Here is a 19,386-nt window from a genome sequence, read left to right as displayed (position 1 = left end):
GATGACGGGAGCTTTACATGCTATGAGGGCCCGGGCGGGGCCTGGTGTGCTCGTTTTATTGCGTTCGGACGGCTGTCGTCGTTGATGGTGGAGGTTGAGCCCTGTGCCGACGGTGCTGCTGCCCCTAGTCCTGGCTCCTACTCGTCGCTGTGCAGTCCTCATTTTGCGGTGCCGTGGTGAGACGATGCGGGGGCTTCAAGACCGTTGTTGGCGCATGGTGGTTGGTTTGGTTGCAGGATCCGGAGCGTCCAAGGTCCTGGTTGGGATCGAGGGAAACCCCTGTCAGCATGGCTGATACCGACGCGGTGGCGCCTGTGGGTGCCGCGGACCTTCCTGGAGGGCGTCGGGGGCTACCCTTCCTCTCGCCTCGTCGCGTACCGGGGGAAACCCTTGGCAACATCATCGTGGTCATTCTTGAAGGTTTTGATTGGTACCGACGCTTAGGAGTCTTGGAGATTGGTGGGAGATCCCCGGTGGGCGCAGCGGCTGCGGGGCTTCTTCGTTTTTGTCAATCTGTCGTTGTCGGCATTTGTTTCTTTTATACTTTCTGTGTCGTTTCTTTTGGACGTGACTGTGCTGCTTCTGCCCAGCACCATCGTTGAATGTCTCAGTTGGTTGCTTTGTAATTCAAAACGGAGAAAACCCTTTTTCGGCAACTAAAAACTCAGTGCAGAACATTACCAAGAAGAGTAACCAGTAATGGAACAAACATGCATACTGTTTAGAGGGACACATGTGTAATACATAGGATTATAAATTATATTACATATATGACTTTATTTTGAGAGATGGATGTATATTGGTTTATGAAACAAGTGAACCAATGAGATAGATTGAATTGTAGCCTTAGAAGAACACAATACACAAATTGGCAACATAGAATCGGAAATCCTCGTAGTCCTGGAAGTTCGTCTAAATATATACATATACATGTTTTTTGTAACTGGTAGTCTTTATTGACAAAATCTTGTCTATATAAGTCTATGGTTCGGCTCCCTCGAGGAAGGATCCGTCATCGACTGGCACCGTCCGCGTTCCGGGCTCTGACGAAGAAGAATATGGCATGAGACACGACACAAGCTCGACTCCCGTGACCCGACTAGTGTCCCATGTCCTACTCTATCTCGTCGGCGACCAGACTGACACTATGAGGGGCGCAACCAGCCGTCGGACATGGGCATGACGGAGTCAGACGAGCTCTGCTTAGTATTAGATTTAAGTTGCATGCAATAATAAGAATTTGAGGCTTCTAATTTATGGTATCCGGATGTAGACTGCATTATTTGAGACGTGACCGATCAGTGTTAGGGTCAAATTTGAGGGGTGAGGTTGTAGATGTTCTTAGATTCTGCTTTAATTTTTTTTGAGAGAGCATGTTTTTTTTTGAGTGGTAGAGATATCCACACATCACATGTCCACCGGGCCATCGTTCGGTCAATCTGGCCTCAAGTTCCTGGCCCAAGTTTTTCGAACCGGGCTTTCTCCCCTTTCCATTACTTTCATAACGGAAATACAATGTTTATGAGACTAGGACCAGAATAGAGAGGGAAAGGGAAAAAAGCGAGTTCGGAGCAATATCAGGAAACCCGCCATTCACGCCTGTCATCAGGAACATGAACTGCGGGACGAAAACCTGATATCATCCTAAACTACACTACAAGGAACACAAGTGTCAGTACCACAACCAGGTACCCCACAACATCTATCACCAAACCAGGCTCACCAAAAAAGCACAAAGACCAAACTGAAAAAAGTTTACGCCCAACAGAACATAAAACCTCGAGCACCACCATGGACAACAGGGCACCACCACCGCAAATCAGCATCACCATTCATCCCAGATTTCTTCATCCTCAGCCTGCTCGTTTGCTTCTGCCCTCGGCGGTTCACATAGACGCAACATTTGAGCTGCGCTCTTCTTCAGCAGCTGGGCTCCCTTCTTGACATTATCTGCCATCTCCGTTTCTGCATACCTGCCCAGTAATCCGTAAATGGGATTTTTTCACTGTTTTAACCTTTTTTCTAAACATGAGCACAAAATGAACCAGATTTAAAACCATTTCACGATCTGACCCTTTTAGAAACGCCACAAGCTGTGGCGTTGCTGCCCCACTATGCAACGCCTGTCTACCGTGGCGTTGCTGCCCTACAGTGATACGCCTTTCTACCGTGGCGTTTTTTCTTTTTTGCAACGCTAGTCTACAGTGGCGTTGCAGACCCACTGTAAAACGCCAACAGTGCTGGCGTTGCTGCCCTACAATGACATGTCTGTCTACCGTGGCGTTTTATCTTTCTTGCAACGCCAGTCTAATGTGGCGTTGCAGGCCAACTGTGAAACGCCAGCAGTGCTGGCATTGCAGACCCACTATGGAACGCAGCGACGACATCCAGACAGCCCACGGCATGCTGCCAGCAACATGTGTACTGCTGAAACGCCATGGACCATGGCGTTTCACTCGTGGCCTGCAACGCCACACTAGACTGGCGTTTGAGTGGATCCGCAACGCCACATTAGACTGGCGTTTCTATGTGCGTCTGCAACGCCACATTAGACTGACGTTTCTATGTGCGTCTGCAACGCCACGGGCTCTGGCGTTTCAAAAAAGATCAGATCGTGAAATAGTTTCAGTCAGAGTTCATTCCATGAAATACTTTCATCTCATGGCTCAAAATCGTGAAAAAATCCCATAAATGCACTTGTTCCTGGCCCAAGTTCCAACATTGCTTTTACTTTCCCTCGCGGGGCCATCCATCTAACCCTCTCCGGACTCCACCAGAGCACCACCGCCCCGAAGAAAATCCCTCCCCCAGCCTCCTCCTCCTCCTCCGACGTAGAGTGGGAGCGCGGAGATCCATCCCAACTCGGATTCATCCACCCTTCAACCCCACCCAGTCTGCCGCTGATTCTTCTGCTGCTCGGCGGAGCACTAGCAGCACCGCAGCACGAGATTCCGAGGGTTCAGCTCAGCCCCCATGTCCGCCCCCGCGGCGAAGCAGGGCGCGGAGGAGGAGGCCGAGCGCCTCCTCGCGGCCGCCAAGCTGAACCCCAACGACGGCGGGCCCTTCCGCTCCCTCGGCCACCACTACGCCCGCGCCGGCGACGCGCAGCGCGCGGCCAGGTGCTACCAGCGGGCCGCGGCCCTTGACCCCGACGACGCCGAGGCCGGGGTGGGTGTGGTTGAATGCGGATGCACACACATGCGTTGCGTGTGCATTGAAGTCGTTTGTTGGCTGGTTTGCTCGCGGTGGTGTTTTAATGTTGGCTTGTTTCTGTCTGCTGGCTGGTGGGTGCAGGAGGCGCTCTGCGATTTGCTTGATGCGGACGGGAAGGAGAGCCTGGAGCTCGCCGTGTGCAAGGAGGCTGCCGGCAAGTCGCCGCGCGCATTTTGGGCCTTCCGGAGACTCGGCTACTTGCAGGTGTATACTTGGGTGGCAGCTGCTTTTACTCACTTTATATTGCTTGATGGAGTGATCATGTCAACATCATGTGCAAATCTCAAGGGTTCATTTCGGTTGAGCGAATACATTTGAATTGGGTCGGAACCTCCTAATTTTAAACCTATGGAAATGAAGCCTATAGGCATTTGTTAGAGAGAACTTTTGGTTTCAAGGATTATTTAGATTGCGGAAGGAAAGAATTGAAATCAGACTCAATTTAGGCCATTGAAGGCTAAAAACTATTTAGAATTTTAGATCCACTCTGAAGTCATCCAGAGTTAATCCCTGGTAGTCCATTCACATTTCGTCCACCCATGGTATTCGCCCCCCTCCTCCCTCCTTTATTCTAGATCCACTTTGAAGTCATCCAGAGTTAATCCCTGGCAGTGCATTCACAATTCTTTCATGATCTTTTGAATTACCAGAGTGAGGAAACTTGGAGGGCTGCATGAAACATGGCCCAGTTGAATAGTTGTCACTCCCTTACCAGCACCTAGTTAACATCTGGATAGTACACATTTTAAGCTATTTTAAGAACGTCAATGATCTTAAAAGTTTTGATGGAGAACATTAAGTTACAGGTCTTACAGATCACAAGATAGAACCACTGGGATTAGATTGTGGACATGGTTTTGACTTCAGGCCTTTGTCCTGTAGAGATTAGATAGGCAAGCAGGAATTTTCAATATCTTCTTCTCTGTTAATACTTCTACAAATTGGCGATAGGTTTTTAGGTGTGATAGCATAATGGTATTATCTGATAATATTAGAAGATGTTTAGCAGGAACTACATCAGTAGGAACCATCGGAATGACCTTGTCGCAGTAGTTTCTTAGCTATGCTGTATAGGTTAGTTAAGGTATAATCAGCCTGGTCATCAAACTGCTCAAGGTCTTGGTTCATCGAGTCACCTGTTCGACCAGGGATCACTCCTCAGTACTGCTGGTTTAATTTTGAAAGGCCGCTAGACCCTAGTATGTCCTTTTATGGTACAGATTTTCATCTCAAGTACAGTGAGGGATAATTGAATACGGAGTACATACTGCCGATAAGTAAAATCTACCAGCAATAGGTCATTCAGGATTAAGTTTGGTACTTATAGCTGAATAGGTGATGTACAACTCTACAAGTAATGTTTGTTATTACTTGTTGCTGTGTGTGTTATATTTCTCAATTATATTATACGGCAAAATACACGTGACTTCATGCAACGTTTTTATGATGTAGAAATATGGTAAGAACAAATATGCATCAGTATATTATATATATATATATACAATTATATTTAATCCAAATAGTTTATCTGTCAAAATTGGGCCATCGGCATCACCACATGCTGCAAGGTTCCAGTGCCAGTATTGCTTGCTGCCGGTGAATGTTCTGTGTAACTACCATCCTGAAATACAATGTGACATGATCTGGTGTACCAAGGAGTCTGTTCTAAGGGTTTTAAACATCAGGATTTGTCCGATCTTGACCATTGGATCTAGCATCGTGCCATTGTCAACGCATAGTATCCATAGTTACTCATACACAGTACACTGTATAGATACTAACTCCGTCTAGGTTTATTAGTTCCCTTCATATTTTGTGTCAAATTTTGACCATATATTTTACTAAAAAAATGTTAATGCATGTCACCAAAATTATATTGTTGGATTCATATTTGAATGTAGTTTCCAGTGACTAGCAAATTATATTGTTTGGTTTGAACTCTTAAGTACTGCCACGGGGCAATTGAACCTAGTTAGCACACAGTTGGTTTTTCTGAAGTGAATTGGAGGCACAGTATAAGCTGTAAAGTTGAGGTCGCTGATTCTAGAAAGGGCAGAGCTCAGAGTTGGTGCCAACTGTGCAATACTGATAGAGATGAAGTTGAAGAGTCAATTGTGCCTCTAGTGGACATCAGTACATCTCTGCAAAGACATGTGGGCAGTGCATACTTCCATACTGGCTTGCCAAGGTACATAGAGTAAAACATGGAGATACTGGCTTGTCCTTTTCACCTTTTCTAAAGGTTTTTGTGTTGCTGCCTGAATAGAAGTATAAAACAAAACAAGTTCCTAAGCAGCAGTAAAACACAGTTGTCTGAAATGCACTTATCATAAAAATATCAAATGTTCTGATGCCTTTTGGGAGCCTGCTTCACATGTGTCACCTGCTGGGTTTAATTGACCAGTTTAGAGGGTTCCCACCAGGTCCTTTGGCAGTCTGGTCCTTTGGGTGACTGTTCCTTCCTGGTGCTCAACTCCTTTTTTCTTCCAACCCTAGAGCTGGTTCAGATCTTGTTATGCCTGCCTATCCTTCAATGACTAGGCTTAGAGCCCTTTCCAGGCTTTAACAATTGCATTGTTTTGTTTTCTTGAATCAAGGAGCTACTAGTGTTCTTTGTTTTAACTTTAAACTGACAAGGTTAAGCTTGTGTGTATAATTTGTTAATAGTTTTCTTGTGATTATCTTTTCTGTAAATTGCGTAATGGAACATATCCATAGTAAGTATTGACATGATATGGCAAATTTAGGTTCATCAAAATAAGTGGTCAGATGCTATACAGAGCCTTCAACACTCAATACGAGGTTATCCAACATGTGCCGATTTATGGGAGGTGCGTGTTTTATTTCCTTATACTTCCTTGTCAAAGTTGATGAAAATCTCAAGTCATACGTACGTTCTGTCTTTACAATGTATTGAGTTTAACATTCCATATTTGGTATTAGGCACTTGGTCTGGCTTACCACCGTTTGGGCATGTTTACTGCAGCAGTGAAGGTGTGCTGTTTTCACTTTCAAGCATCATAACTAATTTATGTTGTAGCGAGTCTTCTGAATATGCTTACTTCAGTTTTGGTTGGCAGTCATATGGGCGAGCTATTGAACTTGATACTTCCAAGGTCTTTGCTTTGATTGAAAGTGGAAACATCCAGCTAATGCTTGGTTATTTCAGAAAGGTAGGAAGTGTTTTCAGCTAATAAACTTTCAGTTGTGTTGGATACCTACGGTTTTTATTATCAAAGACCAATTTAAGCATCTATGCGAACTCTACTACTGCTACCGGTAATAATTTCTGTGATATTGTACTTTACACAATATTAGGGAGTCGAACAGTTTCGTTCTGCCGTGGAGATGGCTCCTCATAATCATTCTGCATACTTTGGACTTGCTTCGGCATTGCTTGCGTGGTCAAAGCATTGTGTAACTACTGGGGCCTTTACCTGGGCAGCTAATCTGTTGAAGGTATTTTGGTATATGATACTTTATTCTGTATCAATAGCATTTCATGTCCACATATCACCCGAGTGTTGTTTCATGCAGGAAGCATCAGAAACTGCTAAAGTTTGCACTTCCTTGGCTGGAAACCTTTCCTGTGTTTGGAAATTGCATGCAGATACTCAGGTACCTCTATTACCATTAGTTGATCACTTTAATTTATTTGGCACCTTATAACTTGAAGTATTCTATTCAATCATGTCTCACACTTTATGTCAGCTCGCACTTGCAAGGTGTTTTCCGTGGGAGGATAGGCATATCAAGAGGGGCATGGATGAACAAAATTTCAAAGCTTCTGTCCTTCAGTGGAGAAATACATGTTTGTCAGCTGCAAATAGTGCAAAACTCTCATATCAACGAGCTTTGCACCTCACTCCTTGGGAAGCTAATATTCACGTTGATACTGCTATTTGTCTTGATCTCATTTGTACCATGGAGGAGAATAACTCTGTAGACCCCATTGTTTGGTAAACTTCTTTGTTCATCAGATGCTAGCTTCGTTTAGGAGATTGCTGATGACACTCTTATGTTTTCTGTACAACAGGGAGCTTCCAGAGAAAATGTCGTTAGGTGGTTTGATGCTGGAACCAGTTAATAAGGATTTCTGGGTTACATTGAGTTCAGTCTCAACTAATCAGGCTTTAAAGCAGCATTCTCTTATCAGGGCACTGCAGTTGGATACGTCTCTCTCTGAAGCTTGGGCATACCTTGGAAAGGTACTGCTATTTATGCTGTAGTTGGTTGCCTCTTTTCACTAGCAGGAAGGTAACTAATAGTAGGACCTTCAGATTTACAGACAATCAGGTCACAAGCAATTGGCAAGACAAGCATTTGATCGAGCTCGAAGCATTGATCCATCATTGGCCTTGCCATGGGCTGGAATGTCGGCAGAAAACGATCACCAATCTAGGTAACTACCCCCTACATCTTTCGCTGAAAGCCAAAAAGGCCCCTATACTGCTGCATTCAATTTTTGCTTACACTGATTTAGGTTTTGGCATGATCTTAAAGGGCTGGTGCAGTAAATGAGTCTTATGAAAGCTGCTTGAGAGCTGTGCAGATACTACCTGTAAGTACAATTTACTGAGTTATCTGTTGCTATTAATGTAATTTAGTGCTTTGCTTAGTTATTTCCTTACTTTAGTTTTATGACTTTATCTCATTCTCATGTCATATTTACATAGCTGCCAGAGTTCCAGATTGGCCTTGGGACAATTGCAGCTCGTTCTGGTGAACTTATGTCACCTCAGGTATGTTCAATTTCATTTTTCTGGTGTCGTTGAAAGTTAATTTCGAAGTAAATATTGGCTACTTCATGCTCAAAATGAAGTGCTGTTTTTCTAAAGCAGCCCGTTTAACCTGGTGGCAGTTATTGTATGGTCTCATCTTTACATCATAGTGTTGTTGAATTCTTGGCATTGTCACTAAGTTAGTGCTACAGATGGTTTCACTAGGCACATGTTTATAGCCATGCCTATATAAGTTAGTGCCTGGGTTTGGGTATTTAGAGCACCAGGTTATGTATATGTAATCTTTCTTAAGCAATGCTTATGTTGTTCACACTTATTACAAGCTCTTTTCCTTTGACATGTCAGTCTCTGTGTATGTGGTGCTTTGTGTTGTGTAGGTATTGATGGCTGTAAGACAGGCTGTTCAGCGAGCGCCTCATTACCCAGAATCACACAATATAAATGGCTTGGTCTCTGAAGTGCGATCAGATTTCCATTCTGCAATCGCGTCTTACCAACATGCGAAGTTTGCTTTGGACATGATGCGCAGGTCCAAGTTAGACAATAGATATCCTTTTGTTGATGTTTCAGTGAATCTTGCCCGGTCACTATGTAAGGTAAGAATACTATCATATGGTTTGATAAAATTATTTATTTCAGAGCAAGAAGCTTTCATGCTGTTTACTGTAATAAATCTAATAAAATGGTGTTTACTGTGACTTGATCTGTAATAAGCTTGCTGTTCCTAGTGTGGTGCTTATGAATCTTATAGTTAGGTGGTTATCCTTTTAATCCCCCATAAGCACTTGCACTCCTTAATTAAAATCATTGCATTGACCGCAGGCTGGTCTTGCAACTGATGCTGTGCGCGAGTGCGAAGAGTTGAAAACACAAGGTCTGTTTTGTTTCAGTTCAAGCAACAGAAGGCTTATATTTCATTTTTTTCTCACGAATTGAACAAACATGCATGGCAAGCATATTATATTATTATCATCAATTTATTTTGCACATGTTATATACAACATACAAACCAACAGATCATCTCAAATTTGTAGGACTGCTGAACGTTGATGGATTGCAAATATATGCTCTTGCATTGTGGAAACTTGGACGGCATGATGAAGCTCTTTCCATATCACGAAACTTGGCTGAAAACTTATCTAATATGAAGCACGAGAGTGCAACTGGGGCACTGGGATTCATATGCACCTTAGCATACAACATAACTGGGAAGGATTCTGCAGCTTTGGTCATTCATACACTCCCTGGTCAACCCAGTTATAACAGAGAGTTGAAATTCATCATCTCTGCATTAGATGCTTTGCAGCCAAGCAAGCGTTTTCAGTTACCTCACTTGAGCATGCCTCCTAGACTTACATCCTATGACGTGATGAGTGAAGTCCACTCAAATATTGCTCTGGGGAAGGCAGTAAGTAGCCTAATTTTTTTTTTTGGGTACTTGGTGGATTTTCTCTTTTTCCTTTTTTTGGTGTATGCTAGTTCTAATAATATATATATATATATATATTTTTTTTTTTGTAGATTGGTGGGGAAGTAAACAACTGTTTAGGGGTCGAGGGTGGTTTGTCTTACCTGAAAAAGGTTCTACACATGTATCCTGACTGCAGTTTAGTAAGGTAATGATCTTCCCTGGAACAATAAACCTTGACTATATTGGTCATAATGTTGCCTTTGTTGCATGCTGCAGAAACCATCTTGGAGCTCTGTTGCTGTCGAGTGGAGATTGGACTGCTTCTCACAAAGCAGTAAGGGTTACTTCGTTGTCCCATGGGCACACATCCAATAGTGGTCTAAGGTCTCCGCATCAAATTCAAGCATGTGCAACAATGTCTTGCTATTCTACCTGCACTTCTTATCCAAAGTTCTCATTCCCAACATGTGAAGACCAGTACCTAAGTCAATACAATGCAATATGCAACCTGCAAAGGTATGTTTTTTTCCAACCTATGGCATTGACAACATCATACTTTTTTGACTTTGGTCGGCAAACTAAGCATGGAACTTCATTTGAAGGTTGGTCCATCAAGAACCATGGAACCAAGATGCACGCTACTTGCTTGTGCTTGCTATTTTCCAAAAAGCACGTGAAGAGAAGTACCCCAAACATATTTGTACCACTTTGAAGAGGCTGGTTTTACAAATTATGTCCAGCAGTAGCAATTCACAAGAGCATAAACACAGCCTTTATGAGAAGTACTTGCTACTTCTTTTGTTTTCAGAGGTTAGTTTGCAATCTGATGACCATGGAAACGGCATTGCTCAAGTTACAGATGCTCTAGGAGTTGCTCCTCCTAGTGTGGATACTTTCTTTGCACACTTGCAACTGTGTCGGGCTTATGTGGTGCAAGGCGATCTTTCGAACTCCAGGAAGGAATACATGAAATGCTTGCAGAACCGCACGAATACTGAGGTTGGCTGGGTAATGCTCAAGCAACTTGAATCTCTATGTTCAGTGAACCGTGGCTCTGATGAAATAGAGATAAATCTCAAAGAATGCATTGAAAGGAACGGTAGCAACCCATCAAAATGGGCATCTCTTTTTAACCTAGCATGTGCTCAGTGTTTTATGCGGGATGAGGACTTTGCAAGTGCTGAAAAAGCTCTTGCACAGGCATGTGCTGAAAAGGATGCTGATAGCTGTGTCTTATTCCTGAATGGTAAGCCAGTTTGTTGTTTTTCTCTGTTTTTTGGTTAGCTTATTTAATTGTCAGTTTTCCCTGAAACTTTTTTGGTTACTTCTTATATGGAGTTGAATTCTGTGCTCGATTGTTCTGTTACCTCCAAACTCCAGTAGACATCATGATCACAGTATCCTGCAATCCGCTTAAGAAACTTAGAAAGAAGAATCTTCTTGTGTGAGTTACTTGCTTATCACCTGGTTTGCTGGCAGTGAGCATTCACAGTAACACTGCGGGTGACTTGTTTATCACCTGGTTTCCTGATCATGATCATTCACAGTAGCATTGCGGCCCTAGCTTAACATTGTCCATAACATAACACCAGCTGATGGGTTCTGCTTCTTCACATCTATGTGCTACAGTAACCAAGTACTCCCTCTGTCCCATAATATAAGAGCCACTCTTATATTATGGGACGGAGGGAGTAGATGCTTAGGTATCACATTTCTTTGCTAGTTAGTCCAGGAGGTAGAATCTGCACATCCTGTTCAACCATTCAGTTTTTTACCTCTGTTCACCGCCTGCAAATTTTATGCCGTTTTTTACATCTAAAGGGGTGATAGCAAGTGAGACTAACATTAGTTAGATGAGTTTGCTTCTTTCTATGTTCCCACCGTATACTGAATCAAAAATCACCCTGGCAGGAGCTATGCATATGGAGATTGCCCGGAGGTATGCGGCTCCTCAGTATATAACCCGCGCAGCTTCGAGCCTCAGAAAGGCGCAGCAGAAGTCTCAAGCTGCCGTACCCATCGTGTCACTCCTGCTGGCCCAAGCAGAAGGCAGCCTCGGCTCCAAAGCCAAGTGGGAGAAGAACCTTCGCCTCGAGTGGTTCTCTTGGCCCCCAGGTCTTAACCGAAACTGAAGCTCAGAGCTTCAAAGAGCACTGCTCAGATAAAACGTTCATTTCATTTTTATCTGATCGTTTCCTGGTTTCGATTCGCGCAGAACTGCGGCCTGCCGAGCTCTACTTCCAAATGCATCTTCTGGCGAGCCAGTCGACTGCAGCGGTGGCAGGTCCTCAGCAGAAGAAGCAGCAGCAGTTGGTGGAGACGATGCAGAGTCCCGGGGCGTGGCTTCTGAGGGCGATACACCAGAACCCGTCGTGCTCCCGGTACTGGAAGGCCTTGCTGCAGCTTGTGTACGTGTAGCCTCGGTCTTGTAGCTGAGACGGACGTAGCAGAATCAGTTTAACGGAGTTGTAGCGTAATTTGTGTCGTGTAGACCTCTTTGCTATGAGCCCATGAGGTGCTCTGGCGAAGTGTATTTGTTGTTGTAAACATAGTTTCTTTCTAACATTTCCCTCTAGTGGTAGGAGCTGGGAGTTGAGACTGCATGCAAGGAAAGAAAAAAAGAAGCGTCAGAGTCTTCTTATCCCAGCTCAAGCAGCATACTGCATGCATCAGTGGGGTAATCTACTCTTCTTTCTGCTTTCGGGATCGTTTATCATCTGCTCCGGTACAAGTGGAGTGCCTACTTGGTTCTAAACCTCGAATCACCCTGTTTCGAGAAAGTTCCTTGCGCCGAGCACGCACTTTTCGGTGGAGAGCGCAAGTCCGTGAAGGACACGCCGGGAACACGTAGCCCGACCCGAGCCGCGCTGTTCCTCGCAGGCTCCGAGGCCAGTAAGATAATCCGAAGAGCCTCCACACGCGGCGCGCCATGGCGAGCCGAGCACCAGAGCGCGCCACGCACCCCATCCACCCGTCGCCTTAACCTTTCCCCCCGCGCACTGCACCGGGGACACCTCACTCTCTCACCCGCCAACGCTGCCGCCCGCCACCTCGTACCGCAACAGACCGACCGACAGGCCAACGCCGCGACAGCTCTCCGGTCACCGCCGATCGATGTCCGGCGGCGTGGGCCCGACGGCGGGGGGCGGCATCGCGCTGCCGTCGATGGGGCAGCCGCCGCCGCCGCTGCACCCTACGCCCACCTCGCCGACGGCGCGCCCGCACCACCACTACTACCTCTTCTCCATCAAGCAGCTCAACACGCTGGGCGCGGCCGCCGTGCTGGCCTTCTCCACCACCGTGCCGCTCTCGGAGGTCGCCTTCGCCGTCCTGCTCCTCCCCTACCTCCTCCTCCTCGCGTCCCTCGCCTTCCCGCAGCGCCCCGGGAAGCCCGACCCGTCCGCGCCCGTCTTCCTCGGCCCCGCGCGCCTCCTCCTCGCCGCGCACACCGTCGGCGGCTTCCTCGTCGGCGCCGCGCTCCCGGCGCTCTACATCCTCGACGGCCTCCGGTCGGGGGACACCACGGGCATCGCCGCCGCCGCCCCGCACGCGTTCCTGCTCTCCGCGCAGGTCTTCACCGAGGGCCTCGCCGCCGCCTTCCCGTGGCGGTTCTCGCTCCCCGTCAGGGCCGCTGTCCCGGTCATGTACAGCGTGCGCAGGATGTTCGCCGCCGGGGAGTGGCTCCGGCAGGAGATGGAGGAGAAGCGCGGCGGCCCCGGCGTGGCGCAGCGGCGCGTGGTGGCCGGGAGGGTGCTCGCGTTGGCCAACATGGCCTTCTGGGGCGCCAACCTCTTCGCCTTCCTGCTGCCCTTCTACCTGCCCAGGGCGCTCCAGAGGTACTACTGCGACGACGGCGTCGACCGCACGGCGCGCACCCACCACGACGGCGACGGCAGTGAAGATAAGAAGGATTCGTAGATAGATGACATGCCGTCTCACAGCGCGTTCCTGTGATGGCTGCGTACGCCGCGTTGCTTGTTTTACTCCAGTAGTTTGTTGCTTTTCTCCCTTGCCCGAATATTTTGGCCATGTAATGTAAAATTTCTCACTAGATGTCAGCGAATGAAACTGGTACCCTGTAGCCTGTACTGCATGCAAATCTTGAATTTGAATGTTCATCTGAAAACTTCCAAATTCGAGTAGAGAGTTCCGAACCCATCATTGTGTTGGGTACCTCTGCCAGAAAAAAAAAGAATTCGACACTGCTGACTGAACTCACATGCATTTCGTCTTCATGTCCATACAACATTACAACGTCGGAATCGAATCATTTTAGCCCATCCCGAACCTGTTGAGCTGCTGCTGCCTGCTGAGTGCTGACTGCTGACCGACTGATGTGGTGGTTCTACCGCAAGGGCCCCTCGGGCTTCGCCGGCGCCTCCACGGCCGAGGAGGTGACCGCCGGCATCGACGGCCGCGGCCTAGTCGCCGTCATCACAGGTACCTCCTTCCACTTTCCGCTTACACGGTGAGCTGTCAGCATGCTGTCCTCGTCGAATCTTGGAAGCGGCTGCAGCCATGGCAGCCTCGTGAGCTGACACCGGCGAGGTCGCTCTCGGCGCAGGTGCGTCGAGAGGCATCGGGCGGGAGACGGCGCGCGTGCTGGCGCTGCGGGGCGTGCGCGTCGTCATGGCCGTCCGCGACGTCTCCGCGGGGGTCAGGGCCAAGGAGGCCATCCAGGCCGAGATCCGCGGCGGCGCGGAGCTGGACGTGCTGCAGCTGGACCTTAGCTCCATGGCCTCCGTGAGGAGATTCGCCGCAGAGTTCGCCTCCCTGAACCTGCCCCTCAACATCCTAATGTAAGAACCAAGAACACATCCTCCACAACAACATCCCATCCAATCCGCCTCTGCCATTTGCATCAAGAATGCTCTAGAACAGAGAACTCGCCAATGGTTGCACGTACCGGGAGCTTAATTTCAATTTCTTGCATCTTCTCGACAGCAACAACGCTGGAGTCATGGCGAGGGACTGCACCCGTTCCTGCGACGGCCTGGAGCTGCACTTTGCGACGAACCACATCGGTACTCACAATCAGCTCGAGCTGTCCACTCGATACTCGTGTGCATTTGTTCCCTCGGAGAAGTTTTTTATATTTCAACCCTGAACTGTCTACAAATGTCTAAGAATTTTAGAGACATTCCAGCGTTGTAATATGGAACCTTCCAATTAGAAAATACAAGCAAAATACATATTCAGCCCATTGTTTGGTCAAAATTTGATAAGAAAATTGTAAGTGTCCAGAAAATAAATAAGAAAACCTGTAAAATCAACGCTACCATGGTGATCAATCTAGGAGAGTTCTAAACCTTTTGCCAAACAGACAAAAACATTCGACCGGAATTCGTATTTAGCAGGTTTGAGGCGAGGGCAGGGTTGAAATTTAACCGGTTTTGGCATTTCAGGGTTGTATTTAGACGGTTTCAAAGTTCAGGGTTAGTTCTTAGACGTTTGTGTCAGTTCGAGCAGTCTGTGGGTTATGTGGTTGATGCTCACAGTGGAGCAGCTTGTTGACTCCAATGGCAGGGCATTTCCTTCTGACGAACCTGTTGCTGGAGAACATGAAGATCACGTGCCGGGACAGCGGCGTCGAAGGAAGGATCGTCAACGTATCATCGGCGGGGCATATCATGACGTACGCCGAAGGGATATGCTTCGACAAAGTGCTTGATCCTTCAGGGTAATCTGTTGTCAGCTAGACAAAGCCGAATGAATGAACCATCTCCAGCCCTCACAAAATTGGGGAAGTAACAGGTTTGCAATGCTTACAGCTTCAACAGTTTCATTGCTTATGGTCAGTCGAAGCTTGCAAACATTCTGCACACAAATGAGCTGTCTCGGATTCTCAAGGTACAACGTTGATTCTTTGCCACCTGAATGAATGCTTGAAGAGAAGAAATTCAAAATAATTTCGTGTACAGGATGAAGGGGTGAACATTTCAGCGAACACGGTACATCCCGGGATCATCGCCACAAGCCTTTTCAGGAACAGGACTATTGTGAGCGGTAACTCTCAGATCACTGGAATTTTTTGGTCTTCCGAGAAATCCAGAGCCGACCATCTTGAACTGATATATACTCCCTCCGTCCCAAAATAAGTGTCGTTGGTCTAGTATAAAATTTGTACTAACTTAGTACAAATTTTGCGACACTTATTATTCTGGGACGGAGGGAGTATAACCTTACTGCATGTATGCCATTGCAGCTCTGATGAATACTGTTGGAAGAATCATAAGCAGGAGCATCGAACAGGTGAACATACTCTCACGGTTTCATAATTCACTGTTGTTTTTGCCTTCTTGGTAGAACATATTATGCATTTCAATGGCTGAAGAGAACATCATGCTACGTTCATTCAGGGTGCTGCAACAACATGTTATGTGGCGATGCACCCTCAAGTCCAGGGGATAACTGGTAAATACTTCGGCAATTGTAATATAGCAAACCCAAGCTCGCAAGCTGTAGATGCAGAGTTGGCCAAGAAGCTGTGGAACTTCAGCTTGCAGGTAGTGTCTTCTTGATATGCCGGTTTCAGATAAATAGATTGTTCCGTGTACACTCTAATTTCTGCTACTTCTACATTCAGTTACTTCAGAGCAAGACAGGAGCATGGCTACTGTCAGTTGTAATTATCAATTTCTCTTGGTATTATTTTTGGTCTAGAAGTCTTGAACCAACCGTCTTGATGGATCCTTTGCTAACACGGAATAAATGCATGTAGTTTGTCCAATCAGAATGCAACAATCTTTACAGTTCTCATCTGTTTATGCACTTCGATAACCTACCTATGCTTCTTAGAGCAACTTCTAGCAGACCCCGTAAAAGAGGTAAATTCATAAAATTTCGGCTGAGTATGCGGGTTCGGCCCATTTTTCCTGATAGAACAGAGCCCGCATACTCGTTCGGTCCGTAAAAGAATTTGCCGCGGCCAGCAAACCGCATGCCCCGACCACTATATCTACGGTTCCGCGGTGTGTTTGCTGGTCGAGACCCTATCCCCGCCGCCGCCCGAGCCATGCAATTCCCCACCCCCCGTCTCCACATTTCTCGCCGCCGGCGACTACCTTCCGCCTCCAACCGCCATGTGGGGCCGCATGTGGAGCTCCGGACGCGGCTCCGGCAGCAGATCCGGTGGCGGCAACGACCCCGAGCACGAGCGACGCGTCCGCTCCGACGCCACGAGGAAGCGCGGGGCGAAGAGATGGACCAACCGCGGCCTCTCGCCAGCGCCGAGCTTCCTCGTCCGGGAGACGGAGGAGTACGACCATCGGCATGGCCGTACGCCGTCCTCGGTCGCAGGCTCGTCCTCGGCGGCGAGAGCTTATCTATGCCGGGAGCTCCTCCTCTTCCGGCGCGGTGAAGAGGCAGTGGTCGGAGGAGCCGGAGGACGTCGAGTTCGTCCCCGTCAAGGAGGAGCCCAAGTAGCTTGGCCGCCGCGGAGTCGTCGGTCCGGAGGACTTCGTCGCCGACGTGGACGCGGTTGCGGTCGCCATTGCCAAGCGTAGCGTGCACGAGGAGTCGGAGCGCCGGCGCCACGACGAGAAGATCGAAGACCTCCAGTGACAGTAGGCGGTCGAGGCCAACCTCGCCGCCAAGGCGAAGGACGACGAGTGGCGGCGCATCCGCGAGGAGCAGAGGGCGATGTACATCGATCTCTGCAGCTCCGACGAGGAGGATTGAGTTCCTCGAAGGCGTCATCCATGGCCGCGAGCTTGCCGCCGTGAGATCCCAACCCCCTAGTACTAGTACTGATGTAGTATGTAGTATGAACTAGTGTTTGAAGTGCTTGATCATGTAAAATATATGTATATGTAGTATGAACTTCCTACAAAACTATATTTTCAAATTATGCAGTTTCATCTACGGTTTCTGTTCGGCCGCGCATGTTTTCGACCCGCAAACGCGTTTTGCGGGTCGAGATTTTATAGGGTCTGTTAGAGTTGCTCTTATCCGGCAGCGCCACCGGAAGTGTGGTAGGAAACAATGGTATAGGGCGGGCCGGCAAAACCGGGACGCTGTGCGAAAATAAAAAATGAAACCCTATCTCACAAAAAAAAGAACTATTACAGAATTTTGTTATAGTTTAAATCTAATAGTTTAAACACTTTTAAGACGACTCTCCCAACATGTATATTAATTGAAGACCATGCGTCAATATTTGAAAATTAGACGAACCGTCTGATTCACCTAATTTCGGCTCTTTTCCAGTAAAACTGCTACACTATAATTTTTAATTAAGAAGGCAAGAACCAACCTCTAACAACATAATGATACCGGCCAATAATTAATTAAAAATAGTAATGAGTAATAGGAACCCAAGTTTATCATAATTGAAAAGAAGGAACCGAAGTTAATCACCAGGGATGACCGGACGAGACGTCGAAGAGCAGCGGAGGCAGGGAGGAACGTACTCTATGTTGCGGTTAAACCTGAGAATGGTTATTAAAAAATCGGATGTAACGGTTCGGTTCTTACTTTAGGTTTGTTTGGTTTAGGTTTTATTGGACTGAGATTTTTTTAGTTTGGTTTGGGTATATGGAGAAACCAGTTTGGGATAGTTGGTTATGGGTTTAAACAGTTTAATTATTAACGGTTATAAACTATGGTTCAAACCGATTTTTAGGCATTGGCTATGTGCAATAACCAATGACGACCAAGAACGAATATCTTCGATCCGCATGCATACTGTAATGCACTATGTAATTATGTATTATGAGGAAACACCACATAAAAATTGAAAGTGTTTGCTTGTGTTTTGGCTAAGCAATTTGGTTTTAATACACTTGGCAGTGAGCTTTTCAGTTGTGGGCATTTTTTTTGCCTATCATATATAAATTGAAGCAAACCCATAATTATGTAGTGGGCTTAAACCCACGATTATGTATTGGGTTTAAATTGGTTTGGATGAAAACAATAATTGGTTAAGTTTTGATTGAGCTTATAATGACATTAAATGGGTATGATACAAATATGATTTTAAAAGATAATGTACGGATATGGTTCAACCATAAAACCATTTTCAGATTTAGTTGCGGCCACGACGTGAGGGAGGGCGCAACAGGAGGGCCTGCCTTGGTGAGCGGCGACCAGATGAGGCGGACGAGCGACGAGACGAGGGCACGAGGCCACGAGCGATGAGGGAACGAGGGAGTAATTCCGATCCGCTCGGCGCTCCTTGTAGCGACCGGCCCGACGCTCGGATCAGATCTTTTTTTCTTTCTAAGGGATTGTAGCGATCGGATCTGACGAGGCACGACTCACGAGGAGTCGAGGAGTGCGCTCGATGGCGGCAGGGCCTCCTCGCGACGTCGCCAGTTCGCCTCGATTCTAGCCCAACAAAAGTACCAGTCGGCCCAGTAACACTTATGTATTTTTTTGATATTAGACCTGCATAGAAAATTTTGGGCTACTCAGAATTTTAGGCCTATGCAGGCCGCACATATGGAACCACTGTGGGGCCGGCCCTGCAATGGTCCACTTCAACGTGGATCATCGATCTTACATTTCTGTGAAGGAATACACGACCTGATAGCGCGCGAGTCACCATGGACAGCACAACGAAACTTCCAAATGGACAGAGATCAGGTGACATGCACGTTTGCATGTCACTGTGTGCCTTGCGGCCTAAATTTAAATTTAAATCTTACGAAAAAATCTAAAAAAAATCATGCATGTTTACAACACATATTAAGATAATCTCTAAAAAATACATATCAAAATTTGAAACATACATCGAGAAACAAAAAAGAGAAATCTGTCATGAATAGTCGCAACTGTCAAGTATTTTGCCAATACCTCCCATGCGAGAGGTGTCCTCGTACTTTCTCAAGTGCATTGAAGTCGAGGCTCCAGTGAGGACCCTTGGCATGGACTAATGTGGCTAAGTTTTGTGTTTTAACCCTTTTTTATCAAAGTAAATCGAGAACTGACCTTGTTTTGAAAAAGAATGGGATCTCACCTTGTTACTACAGCTAAGGCCCGGGATGGTAGGAATTAATTGCACCGTCGAGACGTTAGAAC

General features: G+C 46.8%; 3 protein-coding genes across 6 annotated transcripts; all 3 read left to right on the top strand.

Annotated features, from left to right (window-relative positions):
- Positions 1-2,722: 2,722 nt before the first annotated feature.
- On the top strand, positions 2,723-12,012 carry LOC123438108 (tetratricopeptide repeat protein SKI3). 2 transcript variants are annotated; one of them, XM_045115754.1, is made up of 20 exons: positions 2,723-3,168; positions 3,295-3,417; positions 5,961-6,044; positions 6,157-6,207; positions 6,294-6,386; positions 6,532-6,672; positions 6,751-6,831; positions 6,925-7,172; positions 7,250-7,421; positions 7,494-7,615; positions 7,717-7,774; positions 7,890-7,955; positions 8,333-8,551; positions 8,778-8,829; positions 8,990-9,363; positions 9,477-9,571; positions 9,643-9,882; positions 9,969-10,612; positions 11,278-11,481; positions 11,582-12,012. In XM_045115754.1, the coding sequence occupies exons 1-20, from the start codon at positions 2,974-2,976 to the stop codon at positions 11,782-11,784; spliced, it is 3,465 nt and encodes a 1,154-aa protein (XP_044971689.1). In that variant the 5' UTR covers positions 2,723-2,973; the 3' UTR covers positions 11,785-12,012. The 2 variants fall into 2 exon arrangements, with proteins under 2 accessions (XP_044971689.1, XP_044971690.1); XM_045115755.1 differs by lacking the exons at positions 2,723-3,168; positions 3,295-3,417 and adding an exon at positions 5,326-5,401.
- A 97-nt stretch (positions 12,013-12,109) lies between these two features.
- LOC123438165 lies at positions 12,110-13,492 on the top strand. Its single transcript, XM_045115758.1, has one exon. The coding sequence runs from the start codon at positions 12,481-12,483 to the stop codon at positions 13,282-13,284; it is 804 nt and encodes a 267-aa protein (XP_044971693.1). The 5' UTR covers positions 12,110-12,480; the 3' UTR covers positions 13,285-13,492.
- Positions 13,493-13,620: 128 nt separating this feature from the next.
- LOC123438134 (short-chain dehydrogenase TIC 32, chloroplastic-like) lies at positions 13,621-19,012 on the top strand. 3 transcript variants are annotated; one of them, XM_045115757.1, is made up of 9 exons: positions 13,626-13,806; positions 13,931-14,165; positions 14,311-14,390; positions 14,893-15,046; positions 15,138-15,216; positions 15,288-15,372; positions 15,572-15,618; positions 15,726-15,872; positions 18,390-19,012. In XM_045115757.1, the coding sequence occupies exons 1-9, from the start codon at positions 13,701-13,703 to the stop codon at positions 18,393-18,395; spliced, it is 939 nt and encodes a 312-aa protein (XP_044971692.1). In that variant the 5' UTR covers positions 13,626-13,700; the 3' UTR covers positions 18,396-19,012. The 3 variants fall into 3 exon arrangements, 2 of the variants coding, with proteins under 2 accessions (XP_044971692.1, XP_044971691.1); XM_045115756.1 differs by lacking the exon at positions 18,390-19,012 and adding an exon at positions 15,953-16,096; XR_006629318.1 differs by lacking the exon at positions 18,390-19,012 and having other exon boundaries at positions 13,621-13,806; positions 15,466-15,618; positions 15,726-15,778.
- Positions 19,013-19,386: the final 374 nt, after the last annotated feature.

This window comes from Hordeum vulgare, chromosome 1H (assembly GCF_904849725.1).
Source record: "Hordeum vulgare subsp. vulgare chromosome 1H, MorexV3_pseudomolecules_assembly, whole genome shotgun sequence".
Taxonomy (NCBI): Eukaryota; Viridiplantae; Streptophyta; class Magnoliopsida; order Poales; family Poaceae; genus Hordeum; species Hordeum vulgare.
This window is presented reverse-complemented; position numbering and strand designations above follow the sequence as displayed.

Bases quoted from the DNA above. Each gene is read 5' to 3' on its own strand.
- LOC123438134 (XM_045115756.1), top strand. From the start codon at position 13,701: ATGTGGTGGTTCTACCGCAAGGGCCCCTCGGGCTTCGCCGGCGCCTCC. The intron at 14,391-14,892 runs GTACTCACAATC...CTCCAATGGCAG, and splicing joins CTTTGCGACGAACCACATCG to GGCATTTCCTTCTGACGAAC. The intron at 15,619-15,725 runs GTGAACATACTC...ACGTTCATTCAG, and splicing joins TAAGCAGGAGCATCGAACAG to GGTGCTGCAACAACATGTTA.
- LOC123438108 (XM_045115754.1), top strand. From the start codon at position 2,974: ATGTCCGCCCCCGCGGCGAAGCAGGGCGCGGAGGAGGAGGCCGAGCGC. The intron at 6,208-6,293 runs GTGTGCTGTTTT...TTTGGTTGGCAG, and splicing joins TGTTTACTGCAGCAGTGAAG to TCATATGGGCGAGCTATTGA. The intron at 7,422-7,493 runs GTACTGCTATTT...TAGGACCTTCAG, and splicing joins CTTGGGCATACCTTGGAAAG to ATTTACAGACAATCAGGTCA.
- LOC123438165 (XM_045115758.1), top strand. From the start codon at position 12,481: ATGTCCGGCGGCGTGGGCCCGACGGCGGGGGGCGGCATCGCGCTGCCG.